The following is an 18,406-nucleotide window of genomic DNA, read 5'->3' as shown; positions in this document are numbered from 1 at the left end:
AGTAAGTGGATAGTGGTGTCAAAAAAAAAAAAAACATAAGAAATTTAGGTGAGATCAAATGATGGTACAGAGCATCATGAAGGCGGTATAAAAGGATGAAAAACAAATATTATTGCGAACAAAGTGATAATGAACAGGGCAAGCACACTGAATTTCCACAGTAAAGGTGATGAAGCAGGAAAAAGAACTGCACGGAAAGAGAAAGGAATGAGACATTATAAGAATTGGGAAACAAAATATAGATACTGTAGTAGGAAGGAAAGAACTTTGAGCAAAGTCAACAGAGTAAGTCATTATCTAATCAATAACTGTAAAGTACAGTTATTATACCATGTATTATCTCATTATTTGTGAAGTATAATAAAGGGTATTATTTTATGTAATACAATACCAACACAAATGTAATAAATTTTTGGTAATAAAAACCAAAATGTAAACCAAGTAATTTGACAAGGTGATAAGAGGTGAATAATGCAAAAGCAGGCTGAGAGAAGCAAGGGCTAAAGAGGAAAAAGCAAAAAAAAGGGGGGGGACAAAAAGGAGGACAACAGCAAGAATTCAAACGTATAAAACAGGTAGGAAGACACAAAGACGTGCGAATGCACAAATGGAAGACTAAAAAGTGGCAGGACTGCAAGTGAAACCTGATGGAATCTTGACAGCTTCAGGATTCAGAAAGTAAGTAGCTCCAAAGCGTCCAGAAGGATTTGTGACGGTAACAATAGATAACAAGTTAGGGAGCAGTGGGAAGACGTGGAAGGCCTCAAGAGGACCAGGGTAAGAGAAGTGCAAAAATGGTCTTAAGTAGAAGCTGAGGTTAGAAGGCAGGCCAGTCCAACTACTGGCAAAGGAGCCGGGTGGCAGATGGGAATGGGATGGGGGTTACCAGTCGGCGACAGAGCACTGACAAACATTAGGAACCGGGGAACAAGACCGGGGTGGAAAAAAGAACGGAAACAGTGGCATTTACGGTAGAAAAAGTAAAGACTAAATCAAAACCATCCGCTGGTTAAAACAGGTGAAGAGAAACCCCCCCTCCCCCGCCTCCACCACCACCACCACCACCAAGTAGAGAAGTGGAAGGGAGAGCAGCGGCCTGAAAAGGGAGACAGTCATGGAGAGCAGAGGGAATGATGAGCCCCATCATCACCATGACCAGGTAATAATTACACACGGCATGAACTCGGGCTAGGGGCCGGGCCCCGGCTACTAACCTACATCTTGCACCTGGAGGCCGCCACCAGCCTCCCCCGCCCCCCACCCCTAAAACGAAAACATCGAGGCGATGCGAGGCTGGCTACCTTCAGCCAGCCGTGACCTTCTCGGACCAGCCCTGAGTCTCGCCCCCTACTGATGGCCTCCTGCTCAACCACCGCTGCCCGAATCCCTCCGGCCCCAAGAGCGGGCCAGGGAAACCCCCCGGGCCATTGTGTGTGTTTACGTAGCGAGGAGCCGCGTGACGGAGAGGGACAGGAGGGGAATGCCCGTCTCCCACCCCGCAGAGCCCGGAGGAGAAGGTGGCTGAGGGCACCGTAGCCCCCGCCGCCACCTCTTTCCCCCAAATAAACACCAGCCGGGCGAGCCCCGAGTCGGGAGGGGTGCAGGGGGCGCCGGCACTCACCTCCTCGGGAATGGCAGGGTCCGCAGCCGAAGAGGCCGCGGCGCCGGCCTCGGGCTCCATGTCCCCGTTGAACAGAGCTTGGCCCTGCTCCGCGCCGCCGCCGCCGCCGCCGCCGCTCAGCGCCGCCATCTTATAACCGAGAGCCGGGCCCAAGCGACCGCTGCTGGGCGGGGAGGGGGCAGGGAGGCGGAGGGCGGGGGGAGGCGGAGGCGGAGGGCGGGGGGCGGCGGGGAGGGACGGCCCGGGCGGCGCCGGCGGCGGGTGGACGCCTGGGCCACCTCGGGAACCGGCCTGCGGCCCCCGGCGCAACCGAGCCTGAGGGGATTGGGGGAAGGACGCCAGGCAGGGGGCGGGGGCAGGGGGCGGAGACGACTGGAAGTCGCCGCGGCAACGGCGTCACCCGCGTGTCACGGTCGTGACGTCACGCGGGGTACGTGACGTGATGCTAGGAGCGCCCTCGCGCCGTTGCCCGGGAGGGTGCGTTCCAGTCAGCCCACCCTCCTGCTCCCACGTTTTCTCTGCTCCGCCGTTGCCATGGCTCCGATTAATTCCCTTCTCCGTCCTAAACCTGTTCTGTTCTGTAGGATTTACTAGAAGAGGAGGGCCGTGTTTTAGGAGAAGTTGAAATCCTAGAGAGAGGAAGACGGGAAGCCTATGCGACTTGTATTATTTCTATTACGGCGACTGTATCTTTGTCATGATAATAGGACTTGAAACCCCAAGGTTGAAACGGCCAAGCAGAATTTGATAGAAATATACTTAGGAAAGGCCACGTTATCAGAATGATGCTTGTATCTTTTAGGCAGAGGAACCTGACACATTAAAGGATTTGGCCTGTTAAAGTGAGTCTAAGTCGAAGTTTGTTTTTTTGTTTAGGAAAAGGTTGTTTTAGTGTATTTTTTGTTTACCAGATTCATACATTTAACAGATGTCAACGGAGCACTTTCCATGTGCTAGGGCCTGCACAAGGCTCGGAGCCTTCTAAATTTCAGAGGCATCCAGACTTTGATCATGAAAATCATTCAAAATATTTAAGTACTTTCCTGCAGTTCGTGAACAGAAAATAAGGCAAAGCATTCTCTATGCAAAACATGCCTGAAGACAAGAGAGAGTTAAATTACCTTTGAGAGGCCCAATTACAGAATGGAATTTGTTAAAGAAACCCAATTTATTTTTAAAAATGCATTTATTTGAAAGGAAAGGGAAATATGCAGGAGGAAAAAAAGAGAGAAATAGAAACAGTGGAAGTTACTGCGAACTCCTGATGATGTGCAGTTAATCACCAAGCAACCTCAACATCAAGTCATGAGAAGCTTTAAGTGCACTTCCCATGGGGAGAAGTCACCAGTGACTTCCCTCTTGTATTCACCATGATTCAAGAGATAGAAATCTGTCCTACTGACTTCTGAAACAGACTGTCTGTGTATGGATGAGCTCAGGAGCTGAGATAAGGAGTTTTGTGAGAGGTTATTCGATTAAACAGAATATTAATGTTTAAAAATCTACATTTAAAAATCCAAGATATAAACTATCGAAGGAGCCTTTGTTAGCTTTGTTGTACTTTCCCTTCCAAGTAGAAGTCTCCTTGAGGCACTGAATTTAAATCAAAACGTGGCTTGACAGGAGTTCCCAGGTGGCTCAGTGGTAATGAACCCGACTATTATCCATGAGGACTTGGGTTCCATCCCTGACTTCGCTCAGTGGGTTAAGGATTCGGTGTTGCCATGAACAGTGGTTTGTATCCTGTGTTGCTTAGGCTGTGGCGTAGGCCAGCAGCTGCAACTTGGATTTGACCCCTAGCTTGGAAACTTCCATATGCTGCACTTGTGGCCCTATTTAAAAAAAAAAAAAAAAAAAAAAAAAGCCCCCAGAAATATTACATCATTGTAACACGTCTTCCTAACATTAAAACACCTAAGTTTTTTTTCCCCATTCATCCCATTTTAAATTAGCATTTTCTTTATCAGCCACAATCTATGTAGATCATACTTTATGTGATTTTTTTTTTTCTCCACAGCATGGTTGATCTCATCCATTTAATATTGATTCTTGTTAGTTTTCATTCAACATTTTCTAACCTCAACTTCAAATTCTGGATATATCTTATTTGATTTCCCTAGGCCGTTCTAAAGTCCCAGAGGATCCAGAAGGGAAAATATAGAGAAAGCATAAACTTTGGAGTCCAAAGATCAGGATTTTAGTGTCAGCATGCCACATCTTGGTTATATAATCTCAAGCCTGGTAAGCACTAATCCTTGTTTGTTGTTATTTCAGTCTATAAAACAAGGGAAGTGATAATGTCCATCCAGCCTACCTATCTGTATCATCATAAGCCTCACACATTGTAGTTTTACCCTTTACAAAATGTAAAGTTACTCTCTTGGTCAGAATTCAGACAAGGCATAGCAAAGATGGCTTATTTCTGCTGCATGATATTTGGGACCTCAGCTGGGAAGACTGAAATACCTGGAGGTGTCTCAATGGTGGGGGACTGGAATCATTTACAGGCTTATTTTCCCCGATGTCTGGTGGTTGAAGCTGGGTCTGCAGCAAGGGCAGTCAACCAGAATACCTAACTATATTCTCTTCATGTGGCATGAGGTTCCTCGTAGCATGGCTACCTCTGGGTAGTCGGGCTTATGACAAGGCAGCTGAGGGTTCCGGTAAGCAAGGTGAAAGGTCTATTGCATGACCTAGCCTCCAAAGTCACACCACTTCACTTCCGCAGCATTTTATGGGATCCTGGGAAGTCACGAAGTCCAGCCCAAGTTCATGAACAGGGGGAGACAGTGTCAGAGAATTACAGACATTTCATTTACAGAAGGGTCATGTTCAGAATCATGAACTACTACTCTGTAGAAATGCCTACTTACTCTCATCTTTTCAGGGGTTGCTACACTCAGATGCTCCCCTTTTTATTGCTGAGAATCACCAAGAATGTCTCAATATGGTAATACAGAAGCCCTTCTTTCTTTAGCTTCTGAGGCCCCCACTGCCTGCAAAAATAAATGCAGGTCCTTGGCTGTTGGATGCAGCTTAATTCTCTCCTCTTGGGCATTTCTCCCCAAATCCCAGTGCTGCCATAGACAGTGTCGATTTGCTGAAACCCTTTACACAAAACAGTGGCGCTGTGTTCTTGGAGCCTGCAATGAACCAAGCCAGTTTGCATTGAGCCGAAACAGAAATAACACCTCCCTTTTGTGTTAGAGTGTGCCATATGGGCATCAAAGCAGTATTATCTTTCATTCTAACGTCTTACAGATGTTTTAGTCAGCATAGTTCTTTTTGCTTTTGCTCACAATTCCACTTTTCCCCTAAGACATGCATGTGTTCACAGGAAACTGGAAAACAAATGTAACTGAGGAGCACAACTCAGATCACTGCTCCAGTTGATGACTGGGACACTGTTAAGAGGCCTTGCTGATGTGTCTGACCCTCTCTTCCCTGGAGGTGAATTTACTTACGACTGGTGTTTCTCTCTCGAATCCTGCATTCTCATGGATACGGGATAGTCCCACCCATCAGCCAGACGTGCCCACATTAACGTGGTCAGCTCCTGGAAACAGGTAAGTAGCTTCTAGGAAGCTTCTGTAGCTCCAGCCATATTCAGTGCTGTATATATGATCACACAGTTCAATACTTTCTTTACAAATATGGTCATCTTTATGAATAATACAGCCTGCATTTTTTAATAGAAGGCTACTCTCAGAAGCTATTTAGGTGTGACTAGAATCATAGAGTTCATTCAGCACAAACTTCCCTCTGCAAGATACTTGTAATTTCCTCTGTGGAATTCTAGACTCTATCCAGATACTTTTGTGATGGAGATCTCACTAAAACTGTACATTCAACTCTATTTTTTTTTCTAAAGTTGAATTGAAATCCTCCTCATTATGGCATCTATATTCTGGTCTGAGTTTTGCCTTATAGGTGAACCCAAGATGAGTCTGTTTCTTCTTCTGTGTAACTGCTTTCAAATATTTGAAGGGAGTTCTCTCAAAGCATTATCTCTTCTTTCTGTGTACTCTTTTCATTGTTCCTCTTAAAATGTGGTCCAGTGAGTTAAACACCGCACCTGGTTTAGTCCAGCCAACAAAAAATAGAATCTCTGATTGCAATAACCTAGGCACCATGCTTTTGTTAATACAATCCAAAATTATACCAGCAACCCCACCCATTAGTGATACATATGAAACTTACACTCAACAGAAAGAAAACCTTTGTTTTTCTTAAATAAAAATGCTATTATATCAAGTCTAAATTTTCAGCATTGGACATCTCTTCTACTGAACTCATGTTGTGCAGACTTCAGTTCTTTTTTGTTTGTTTGTTTTTGCTTTTTTAGGGCCACACACTTGGCATATGGAGGTTCCCAGGCTAGGGATCCAATCAGAGCTACAGCTACTGGCCTACACCACAGGCACAGCAATGCCAGATCCAAGCCACCTCTGAGACCTACACTATACCACAGCTCACTGTAGTGCCAGATCCTTAACCCACTGAGTGAGGCCAGGAATCAAACCCACAACCTCATGGTTCCTAGTCAAATTCATTTCTGCTGAGCCACAACAGGAACTCCAGCAGACTTTAACTCTTTTTTGTTGTTGTTATTGCTTTTTGGGGGGGGGGGGCGCACCCAAGGCATATGGAAGTTCCCAGGCTAGGGGTCTAATCGAAGCTACAGCTGCCAGCCTATGCCAGAGCCACAACAACGCCAGATCCGAGCCGCGTCTGCGACCTACACCACAGCTCACGGCAATGCCAGATCCTTAAGCGACTGAGCAAGGCCAAGGATCAAACCTGAAACTTCATGGTTCCTAGTCAGATTCGTTTCCACTGTGCCATGACGGGAACTCCCAGACTTTAATTCTTGAAGGAAGACCTTGTCTTTAAATTTGGGAAATTTGTTAGATATTACAGTTCTAACATTTTCCAAAGGGTGTTTATATCAGTATGTTATTTCATCTTATAACATCTTGCTTACACTACCCTGGGGTGTGTTAATAAGATATAGAGTTCTTTGCAATATGCTTTGCGAATTTTGTAATTTGGGATGTTAAACTTTCAGTTTGCTTTTATTGCAAGGTGCAGTAGAGTGTATACAGCATGCTACCTTTTGGCAAGAAACAAGAGGAAACCATATATAGATAGATGTAGCGGTAGATATAGGTTCATAGATTCTTAGCTCTGCCCACTGAAAAAAAGTGCCTAGGAATAGCAATAAGTATACCTGATGCTGGGATCTTGATCTTGAAATGCCATTCTCTGCTAAAAGTAACATGGGCTTTTTTGAGAAATGGTTGATTCCAGATCTGGAGCAGTAAAGGTATAAACTGAGCTTGCCCAGCATGCACCTTGGTATATGTGAGAGCAGGGGTATGATAGAATTAGACAAATCATCATTTTGCAACCACTAGTGTAATAAGTACTCCAGGTCAGGACCACGAATAGTTGCTCAAACTATTATTGGGTAAAAGACTGTTGGGGAACAGGATAGTCTTATGGTTTCAAAATACCACCACACAGACCTCTTATTAATTATAAAAGGGAAGTGTATATTTACAACGGAGAGATCTGGCAACCACTATATTAACCAAGTAATAAAACTTAGCATCACCACTAGGGGATAACTTTCACATTATGTGAATTCTGATGCAATGCATCGGCTGTGTGGTGTTTGGGCCCCCAAATATTTAACCTGAATGTAATCATGAGGAAACAAGAAAATCCAGAATGTGGGACATTATGTGAGGCAACTGACTCTCTAAAATTCAATATCAGGCAAACCAAAAAAGTCAGGGGCAAAGGACTATTTTAGATCAAAAGGGAGTGGAGAGATATAACACCAAATGCAGTACATGAAACTTAACTGAATCCTGGGTTAGAAAATAAACTATAAGAGGTATTTTGGGGATGATCGGGAAAATTTACACATGGGCTGTATATTATGTGGTAATTGTGAATTAATGTTAATATTCTTATTTCTATGAGATGAGCAGTGAAGTAAGTGTTTAGGGCTGAAATGTTATGTCTACAGCTTGTTTTAAAATAACTCAAAAATATGGAGATAAAGAAATGTTGACAGGAGTTCTCATTGTGGTGCAGGGGAAATGAATCTGACTAGTAGCCATGAGGACACAGGTTCGATCCCTGGCCTTGCTCAGTGGGTTAAGCTGCTGTGAGATGTGGTGTATGTAGGTCACAGACACGGCTTGGATCCTGCATTGTTGTGGCTGTTGTGCCGGCTGACATCTGTAGCTCCAATTAGACCCCTAGTCTGGGAACCTCCATATGCCATGGTGAAGCCCTAAAAAGCACACACACACACACACACACACACACACAGTTGACAAATGTTAACAATCAGGTAATCTTGATGGATATCATAAAGTTTTCTATATTTTGGAAAAATTTCCAAAAATGTTGGAAGAGAAAAATTTCATTATGTAAAAATAATGATAAAGCATTGTAATAAGTTTCCAAAGAAATTTTTTTCAGGCAATTAAAAACTTGTTAGGCACCTGTTACTATTAATCTTACATTAAATTTTACCTTCTTATATGCCTCAGATCTATTCCCAATAAATCTAGTTTGATAATAATTTTTATTTTCTGATATGCTGGAATTAAACCATTTTGCATCATGATTTATAGGCAATAAGAGCATGAAACAAAAATTTTACTGTGTCTTGCTTGGGTTTTAATAAGACTCTATAATATCTATCTATCAAGTGAGAGTTTTCTCATATCCTAAATGTTGTTATGTTAATCTAAGTGTGTGCTTTTGTCTTTTTAGGCCCACACCCATGGCATGTGGAGGTTCCCAGGCTAGGGGTCCAATCAGAGCTGTAGCCGCTGGCCTACACCACAGCCACAGCAACGCCAGATCCGAGCCGCATCAACAGCCCACACCCCAGCTCATGGCAATGCCAGATCCTTAACCCACTGAGCAAGGTGAGGGATTGAAACAGCATCCTCATGGTTCCTAGTCAGATTCGCCTCCACTGCGCCATGATGGGAACTCCAAGGAATACATATATTTTTTATCATAAACATTTGCAGCAAAACCTGTACTAGTATCTTTTTGTTCTTAAGGTATTTTTTTTAGTGTCTCTTAGTTCATGTCTTCATTTCTTCATTCATTCCACAAACACTGCATACCTACTGGGTGCCAGACACTGCACTAGGCGTTTATGTAATCTGAACAATAATGAGAAGCTTAGATTTTGGTTTGTTTGTTACCATTGCTCTGGGAGTAGATTGTTAAAAAGCATATCTCTAATAGTACCCAACTTGAGAGGCATCAGAACTTCTGTTAACTGGTTTTTCGGTATGTTGATATCTCTAATGCTAATTCTCAAATCTATGTTTTGTCTTTGATTCCTAGGTATGAAAACCTTTCTGTGAGATCTTGCTTCCTACTTTAAAGAGAAAATAGAGGTTTTCAGGCATGAACTCTCTGCTTCAGCTCCCCCACCGGGGAACTCCCCTGCATTTTTATTCATTCGTATCTTCTTCCTGACCTCACAACACAAAGTGTCACTCCGCTATCTACTGGTGACTGTCTCCTTTTTCTTGAAAATCTCTATTGCCTTAGATTTTATGATTCCATATGTTCCTGCTGCTCCTCATAAAATGTCAGTTCTTTCTTGGTTTTCTTTTTGGGGGGTCAGCTTTGACCATTTACAATTTAACTGTAGGTATAACCCAGGCTTCCATGTTTTTCCAGTTTCCCCCTCCCCAAGGAACTCCTTTTTCTCCTCTTACCAATTCTGTTAGTTTTATTAACTATGATGACTTCTACAACTATGTCACAGTCCAGGCATCTCCACCTGGCCTCAACCTTCAGTACCCAACTACCTACTAGATGTCTCTACTTGAAAATGTACAGACACTGCAGACTCCACAAATCCCACACTGAGCTCTGCAATCTCCTCTTTCTGCTTCAACAGCTGCTCATCCTGTTTTGTTTTGTTTAAAATCTCAATTGATGACGTGACTTTTTGACTTTTTTAAAAAATATAAATAATAATTACATTATTCTCTCATGTAGGTATAACAAAAATCTTTGAGTTGATTCCTATAATATTTTTAGTAATTGAATTCAGTTAAGTTTTTTAACAGTAGATTGGTAAAAGTACATCTCTTCACCTTTACATCTTTTCCATTTTAGGTGTCCTTCTCTTTTAGAACTTTTCTTAATATCTTGATAATTTATGGCTGTCCTTTTTGCTCCTGGTTTCCGACTTCAGCTTCTGCCATGATCACTTTCCTGCACTTTTATTTTAATGACTCAATATTAGATAGTTTAAGCCAAATGTTAATTTAACATTATAGGTTTGGGAGGCAAGTATCCCAATATTTCAGACCCTTTCACAGTGTTCAAAATTAGTGTGGTTTGGTGGGTAGCACTTTTTTTGTTTGTTTGTTTTTGTTTTTATGCCTTTTTTAGGGCCACTCCTGCGATATGTGGAGGTTCCCAGGCTAGGGGTCTAATCGGAGCTGTAGCTGCCGGCCTATGCCACAGCCACAGCAACTCGGGATCCGAGCTGCGTCTGCCATCTACAGCACAGCCGGATCCTTAACCCACTGAGCAAGGCCAGGATCTAATCTGCAACCTCATGGTTCCTAGTCAGATTTGTTAACCACTGTGCCACAACGGGAACTCTGGTAGCACTTTTCATATAAGAATTTTTCCTGCATGAATATAAATACATGTCCTATGATTTTATACAGGACAGTTACTCTCTAGGAAATGTCATTGGTTGCTAAGTTAATGAAGTTAGATATTAGGAAATTAAGGTGCCAAGACCTCCATTACTTTAATGAGAAGATTGAATATTCTTCATATTTGCCTTTCATGTTTTTTGATACCTTTTAAACATAAATGCAGTGGAATCTTCTGGATGAGACTAGGCCCAAAGATTTTTGAAACCCTGAAGAGAAGATATACTTAAACTGCCATAGGGAGTTCTCTTCGTGGCTCAGCTAATGAACCTGACTAGGAACCATGAGGATACTGGTTCAATCCCTGGCCTCGCTCTGTGGGTTAAGGATCTGGTGTTGCTGTGAGCTGTGGTGTAGACAGGCAGCTGTAGCTCCGATTGAACCCCTAGCCTGGGAAACTCCATATGCCTCGGCTGCAGCCCTGAAAAGACAAAAAGAAAAGTTATAAACATGAGATTATCAGAGGAAGCAGGGCTATAGTGGTAGCAGACAGCCAGACTGGATTCCACCAGAAGCTGAATTTTACTGCTTCTTGTTTACAGGATACTGATAAATGCAAGCAGCAGCCTCATAGCATTACTCTACCTTTAGAAATTTTTTAATATATGGATCAAAGTTGAAACTACCAACCCTATGTGGAAGGATTCTTAGAGAGGTCTCCTGTAAAAACGTACAAGTTAAAGGCAAAATTGACGCAATGGAGAAATTTAAAAGCCTTTTGTTAAGGAGTTGGCATGGCGAAGTATTGCAGTATCCCAGCTGAGGGACATCCATCTTCTTAACTAGCTTATATTTACTAAATCTGAAGGTATCTATTTATTCCCTTTGTTGAAAATTGGTACGCCAGTTATGAGGTATTTGTGAGAAATAAACGATAGTAAGTTTTCTTGATAATATGGAACTAGAACAATTTCTTCAAAACCATTATCATTTTCCTCAAGATACTTGTCCTTGTAATTTGATCTTGCTGGATGTTGGAAACGTGAAGTTATGGAAGGTGTAAAATCAGTTTTCCTTTCTCTGTCCCTGAAGACTTTTTTCACTGTTAGGGTTTCAGCATATAGTTAATTGCACATCTTTGTGGTTTATTTAATTGTTCTCTGTGGGAAAATAGATCATAGGAAAATAGTTTGGAAATATTATGCTCAGTGTATTAAAGATTTTTAAAATTAGAAGTTACAAAGTTTTATTTCTAGACTGGGCCTAGATATAAAGCAAGTACCCAATCTTTTTTCCTCTAACACATACATATGTGTGTGTGTGTGTGTGTGTAGTCAGGTAGAGTTCCCATTGTGGCTCAGCAGGTTAAGAATCCAACTCATATCCATGAGGATGTGGGTTTGATCCCTGGTCTTGCTCAGCAGTTTAAGGATCTGGCATTGCTGCAGGCTACAACATAGGTCACAGATGTGGCTCAGATATGGATCAGATCTGGCATTGCTGTGGCTGTGGTGTAGACCAGCAGCTCCAGTTCCATTTCAGTCCCTAGCCTGGGAAACTCCATATGCCACAGGTATGGCCCTAAAAAGAAAAATGATTAAATAACCACAGGTATTAGGTGTTCTGATCTATCTATGCTCCTTTTGGACAAAGGACCACAGGTATTAGGCAGGTATCAGGTGTTCTGATCTAGATATATGTTTCTTTGTCCTTTTGGATGGAAGTTGGAGAAGGCATATGGAAATGTTGGTGTGTTATGCAAATTACCCCAAACCAGTTGTTTATTTCCATGGCTAAGGCCGACTCTTGGTCAGGGACAATGTTGACTGTTGCTTGCCGGAGAAGAATGAATGGAGAGGGGAAACAGATGGGACAGCTTGGCAAAACGCTGTGAGGCCTGGGATTGAGCACCTGGGAAGCAAAGTGCCAGGGACATAGGGAGGTGACCTTTCTCCTCATATCTGCACAGAACTGAGCCCTGTTCTGGAAGTGTGCAAACCGTGGCTCTGGGATTATGAAGAGGCCACATCCTTGACATGAATAGCGGGGAGCCTTCAAAGGGTTCCCTCTCAGCATTAGTATCAGTAGTTCTTCAGGCAATGTCATGGACAGCCAGCAGTGGCCAGGGGCAACTGAAGCAGAAGAAGAACACAGTAGATCCTGAATGGGAATTGGCTTGTGAACACTTGAAAGGCACAAGGTCATTGCCCCACCATTCCAGGGGCAACATTCACATTTTACTTACTGTGAATCTCAGTTGTGCTCCAGGGAGTGATGTTCACCCAGGATACAATGTCAGTTGCACCCTCACCCTGGAATTGGCAATATGGCTGCCTGGTCCTGGGAAACATCCCTTTTGGAGGTTCCCAGAAATAATTACAGGCTGCCTTAAATGGGCTGCTGAGGTTCAGAGTCTCAGCAGTGTTCCAGATTCAGGTGTATTTGGAGGACTGGTGGGACATGCCTGCCAGCAGCCCATTTACATGAGGGATTGGAGTGCTTTGCAGGTGAGTCAAGGACCATGAACCAGTGTTGAATAGAGCAAGTCTCATAATAGTATATTATCTATTACATAAATTGTTCCCCATTCTCATCGCTTTCACACATACCTGAGTTTTGAGGTAAATCTGTTCAGTATGGAATTTACAGCAAGCTCATGTGGGAGAATCGCAGTGCTGGCTATTTTGGAGTGAGGTCTTGCCATCTGAAGAAGAGAATTATACACTTTTGAGAAACGTTTCCTGAGAGTTCCCATGTGGCACAGCAGAAATGAATCTGACTAGCATCCATGAGGACGCAGGTTTGATCCCTGGCCTCGCTCAGTGGGTTAAGTATCCCGGTGTTGCCGTGAGCTGTGGTGTAGGTCACAGACATGGCTTGGATCCCACGTTGCTATGGCTGTGGTGTAGGCCGGCAGCTACAGCTCCGATTTGACCTCTAGCCTGGTAACCTCCATATGCCTCAGGCGTGGCCCTAAAAAGACAAAAAAAAAAAAAAAAAAAAGAGAGAGAGAGAGAGATAGAGAAAAACATTTCCTGGCACATTACTGAGCCTTGATAGAGACAGAATATTAGACTCTGGGGAACTAAGGGGCCATGGGTCCAGGAATGTTCATTAGAGATTTGCCAGACCTGCCAACTTAGAAGGTCAGATGAGCCCAGCAGCAGTCCACTAAAAGAATGAAATGGTATATTTGATATCAGGCAGTACCAGAGGGCAGAGCAAAGATCCTAAACCCCCGTGTCACCACCACAGGTGTACAGGGGCCGTTATCCTCACTCATAACTGTCTCGTCAGGGGAGGTCCTATAAAACCAGCTAAAGGAGGAGCAGAAAGCCCAAACTTGGTTCGCAGATGTGTCAGCTAGGTATATGGGTGAAAACAAGATGATTGTGGCTGCATTATACCCACTTTTAGTGATAGCCTTGAACACTGGTGGGCAGTGAAAATCTCAGTAGGCAGAGCTATGAGTGGTACAACTGGTTACGTACTTTGTGGCAGGAAAAGTGTGCCACAATGAGAATATATTCAGATTCTGGAGCAGTGGTCAATGATCAGGGGCCTAGAAGGAGGAGACTAACAGATCTGATTCAAGGAATCTGATTCCTAATTCACAAGGAAAAAGCCTTGTGAATAGACAGATGACAGTTGGCACCAAGTGAGCAGGATTTTTTTTGGCTGCCCTGTGCCATATGGAGTTCCCAGACCAGGGATCGGATCTGAGCCACAGTTGTGACCTACGCTGTGGCAACGCTGTATCCTTAACCCACTGTGCCTGGCTGGGGATTGAAGCTACATCCCAGCACCACAGAGACACCGCCTATCCCATTTGCCACAGCAGGAATTCCAGCAGGTCTTTAGGGCAGATGTTAATGTCCATCTGAGATCATCTACCATGAATAAGGCATTAAAACAACCAAAGAGATAAAATGGGTAGGGCAGTTGATTTCAGCCAGCCAGTGTCATGAGACATCCCAATGCTGGCACAACGGGCACATGAGCAAATTAGCTATGGTAGCAGAGACTGAGGTTACTCATAGGCCTAACAGCCTGGCCTCCTGCTTGCCAAGGTGGCTCTACCTCCTGTAGCCAAACTGCCAGCCACAGAGACCACGGCCGAGTCCTTTGAGGAGATCATTTGGTCAGTTGATAAACAAGTTGACCACTTTATAGACATCTCGCTTTTTCTTACTCAGTAATACTAAAAATACCTGGTAATCCCTCAAAGTCTCTTGGTAGAGCTCTCCTCTTGTTTTTTTCTGCTATGAACAAAGCTGAAAACATCCTGTTAGGTGTCATCGTACCTCCTGATGCTTTTACTCCTATAAGATAATACAGGTGTGGCATTGTTTGAAAAAGGTACATATAAATGTAATTTGAATAGATACTGCCAATTATTTTAGCAGAAGGCTCTAATATTTCCTCTTTCCACCAACAACATACGAGAATCTCCTCTCCACATTCTTGCCGGTAATAGGCATTATCACTTCAAAAAATTTTTGACAAATAGATTTAAAGCAATATCTCACAGTTACTTTAACTTATATTTCCCTGGTAACAGCATTTTGTGTGTTTATTGGTTATTAGATTTTTTTACTTCTATGAATTGTCTGTTCATATCTTTTACTCACTTTTCTACTAGTTTCTGATTCTCTTCTGCCTTAGATTGTATGAGCTCATTATTTATTATAGTTATTAAATATTTATCCTCTTCTGTATCATGAATTTTTTCTTTGAATCTGTTATCTATTAATTTAAATTATGATATATCTCTTCCACATTTATTCATATAAAATTTAACAATTTTATAGAGTCATATATGTCTTTTTTTTTTTCTTTTATAATTTCCGGCTTTCCACTGCTTTCTACCTGTTGATTAGATATATTTTCTCTGGAGTTCCTGTTGTGGTGCAGCAGAAACGATTCTGACTAGTATCCTTGAGGACGCAGGCTTGACCCCTGGCCTTGCTCAGTGGGTTGGGGGTCTGGCATTGCCGTGAGCTGTGGAATAGGTCGCAGACACAGCTTGGATCCTGAGTTGCTGTGGCTGTGGTGTAGGCTGGCAGCTGCAGCTCTGATTTGACCTCTAGCCTGGGAACCTCCGTATGCCGCAGGTGCAGCCCTAAAAACAAAAAGATAAATAAATATCTTGCAGCCCTAAAAACAAAAATAAATATATTTTTCTTAGACTTTTCCCCCCAAGGGTTTCATTTGTTTGATTTTTAAGTATTTTTATCGTACGGTTTTTAAAAAATATCTGGTTAATACCATTCATTATATAATTCGTCTTTCCCATAGTGCTTTCAGCTACCTCCTTTATCACATATTACTTTTCACATGTGTGCTGAAATCTCCTGGATTCTTATTCCATTCCATTGATATGTTTGTCTACTCTACAGTTCTATAATGATTTGATAACAGTAACTTTTCAGTGTGTTCTGATATCTGCTAAGTCTCCCTTCACCGTTATTTATTATTCCATGTAACACTTAGAGGTATGTTATCTAATGCTAACCTGCATCCATACCCTTTTAGAATATTAATTGAAGTTTTACCAAATTTATACAAAAATGAGAAAAATCACTTTTTAATATTAATGTTCTCATACAAGAACATGAATGCTTTTCCTTTTATTCAGCACTTGCTTTCTGTTCTGAAATAAAATGTTATTTTCTTACTTTAACTTCTGTGCTTTTCTTGTCAAATTTATCTCTATATCATTTATATGAATAGCATTTTTTTTTTCTTTTTAGGACCAGACCCACGGCATATGGAGGTTCCCAGGCTAGGGGTCCAATCGCAGCTACAGCTGCCGGCCCACACCACAGCCTCAGCAACGTGGGATCCAAGCCGCATCTGCGACCTACACCACAGCTCACGGCAACACCAGATCCCCGACCCACTGAGTGAGGCCAGGGATTGAACCTGCATCCTCATGGATACTGGTCAGATTCATTTCCGCTGCTCCATGATAGGAACTCTTGAATAGCATTTTGTAAACTTCATTTCCTCTTCTAAATGCGTATTAAAAGGGTAGAGAGAATGTATATATGTATGTGTGATTGGGTCACCTTGCTGTATAGTAGAAAATTGACAGAACACTGTAAACCAGCTATAATGAAAAAAATAAAAATCATTTTAAAAAGGGTAGACAAAAGCCATTAGCTCCTATATATTGATCTTGTCATCAGTCATATTATCAAATTACCTCACTAATTCTTATAGGGTTTTTTTTTTGGCTCATACCTCTTGAGCTTTTTCTCCTTTTCTTCTAGTATTCATACCATTTTTTCTGTCTTACTGATGTACTGAGGCATGCAAAACAATGTTTAATAATACTAACATAGCATCCCTGACTACTTACTGATTTTAATGAAATGGTTTTGATATTTTGCTGTTTAGAATATTTCTGTTGGGCTTCAGTAAGTATAGTTTGTTATATTAAGAGTTTCTTTCAGAGTTCCCATTGTCATCTCTGTAGCTGCCCAGGTCACTGCTGTGGCACAGATTCAGTCCCTGGCCAGGGAACGTCCACATGCCATAGGAGTGGAGGGAAAAAAGAAAGTTTCCTTCTATTTTTGTATTTTATTTTATTTTTTTTTTTGTGGCTATGCCCATGGCATGTGGATGTTCTTGGGCCAGGGATCGAACCTGCACCACAGCAGCAAACTGAGCTGCTGCAGTGACAATGCCAGATCCTTAACCTAATGTGCCGTAAGAGAACTCCTTTATGTAGATTTTTTTTTTCTAAAACAGTAGGTGCCAGACCTGTGGCATAGGAGGTTCCCAGGTTAGAGGTTGAATCAGAGGTGCACCTGCCAGCCTACATCACCGCCGGAGCAACACAGGATCTGAGCTGCATTGCAACCTACACCACAGTTCATGGCAATACCAGATACTTAACGCACCAAGTGAAGCTACATTTCAAATCTGCATCCTCATAGATGCTAGTCAGGTTCGTGACCACTGACCGACAATGGGAACGCCTATGTGGAATTTTTTATTAGAAATGGCAACTTGATTTTATCAAAAACTCTTTCAGCATCTATTGACATGATCATAGAGTTTTTCTCTGTAAATTTGTTGATGAAATGGATTATATTGATAGAATTCTTATTATCGAACCAACTAAAAAATACTTGATTACATTACTAGATTAAATGTAATTTTTTGGAACTGTACATCTATATTCATAAACTTGGAAATATATATCTATACTCATGAGACTGATTTACAGCTTCCTGATTTTTTTGGTATTGTCTTTATTAAGTGTAGATTTAAAGTTCATTGATTTTTTGAAATGAACTGGTGTGTTTTCTATCTTTTCATTAATAGCCTAGAATAGTTTAAATCACATTGAAATTTTATGATCTTTAAAGAATAGATAAAAATCAACTAGGAACCCATCTGGTTCTGGTGCAATTTACAATGTTAGAGTATAACATGTTTCCAATTCCATGTATAATGATCATTCTATTCATGTTTACCCTCTTTCTTGGGTAGATTTTGTTTATAGGGAATCATCTGTCCCTAGTTTTCAAATATACTGGTATAAAAGCATATGTGGTATTCTCTTAGAATTCCTTTAACCACTCTGTCTCTGCTATGTCTCCTATCTCATTCCTAATACTGTTTATTTTTATTCCCTGATTAGACTTATGAATGCTTATTAAAAAGTATTTGTTAAAAATGTATTTTATGTTATTAAAAGAGAGTAATTTAAGGAGTTCCTGTCGTGGCGCAGTGGTTAACGAATCTAAGAACCATGAGGTTGCGGGTTCAATCCCTGGCCTTGCTTAGTGGGTTAAGGATCCGGTGTTGCCGTGAGATGTGGTGTAGGTTGCAGACGTGGCTCGGATCCCGCGTTGCTGTGGCTCTGGCGTAGGCCGGTGGCGGTGGCTACAGCTCCGATTCGACCCCTAGCCTGGGAATCTCCATATGCCGTGGAAGCAGCCCAAGAAATGGCAAAAAGACAAAAAAAAAAAAAAAAAAAAAAAGAGAGAGAGAGTAATTTAAGTCATAAAGCGTCATACATCTCTCAATTGTCTTTGATAATGAAGAGGGAAGAAATCTTTCCCCAGGAAAAACCTCAAAGAAACTTATTTAAAAAGCCAGAAAT

At 42.0% G+C, this 18,406-nt stretch overlaps 1 protein-coding gene and 1 long non-coding RNA gene across 11 annotated transcripts in view; one reads left to right on the top strand and one right to left on the bottom strand.

Annotated features, from left to right (window-relative positions):
• The window catches only part of BRAF (B-Raf proto-oncogene, serine/threonine kinase), a 174,589-nt gene extending 172,628 nt beyond the window's left edge, over window positions 1–1,961 (bottom strand). For 8 of the 10 annotated variants that reach the window (XR_014833621.1, XR_014833619.1, XR_014833620.1 and 5 more), the window contains exon 1: window positions 1,622–1,961. Coding sequence is in view for 3 of the 10 variants with exons in the window: in XM_021078584.2 (XP_020934243.1) it covers window positions 1,622–1,750 (129 nt within the window). In the remaining 7 variants the exon portion in view is untranslated. Of the gene's footprint in view, window positions 1–1,301; window positions 1,422–1,621 lie in introns of those variants that run through there. The other 2 variants (XR_014833622.1, XM_085005260.1) reach the window with 1 other exon arrangement.
• LOC146394900 (uncharacterized) lies at window positions 1,047–10,696 on the top strand. The gene is made up of 4 exons (XR_014833645.1): window positions 1,047–1,159; window positions 3,742–3,862; window positions 4,959–5,187; window positions 9,008–10,696. It is a non-coding gene; the product is annotated as an uncharacterized LOC146394900 (long non-coding RNA).
• Window positions 10,697–18,406: the final 7,710 nt, after the last annotated feature.

This window comes from Sus scrofa, chromosome 18, assembly GCF_054392235.1.
Source record: "Sus scrofa isolate SSC_HxYL_T2T_F1_AM1 chromosome 18, Sscrofa_HxYL_maternal_Yorkshire_Landrace_v2.0, whole genome shotgun sequence".
Lineage (NCBI taxonomy): Eukaryota > Metazoa > Chordata > Mammalia > Artiodactyla > Suidae > Sus > Sus scrofa.
This window is presented reverse-complemented; position numbering and strand designations above follow the sequence as displayed.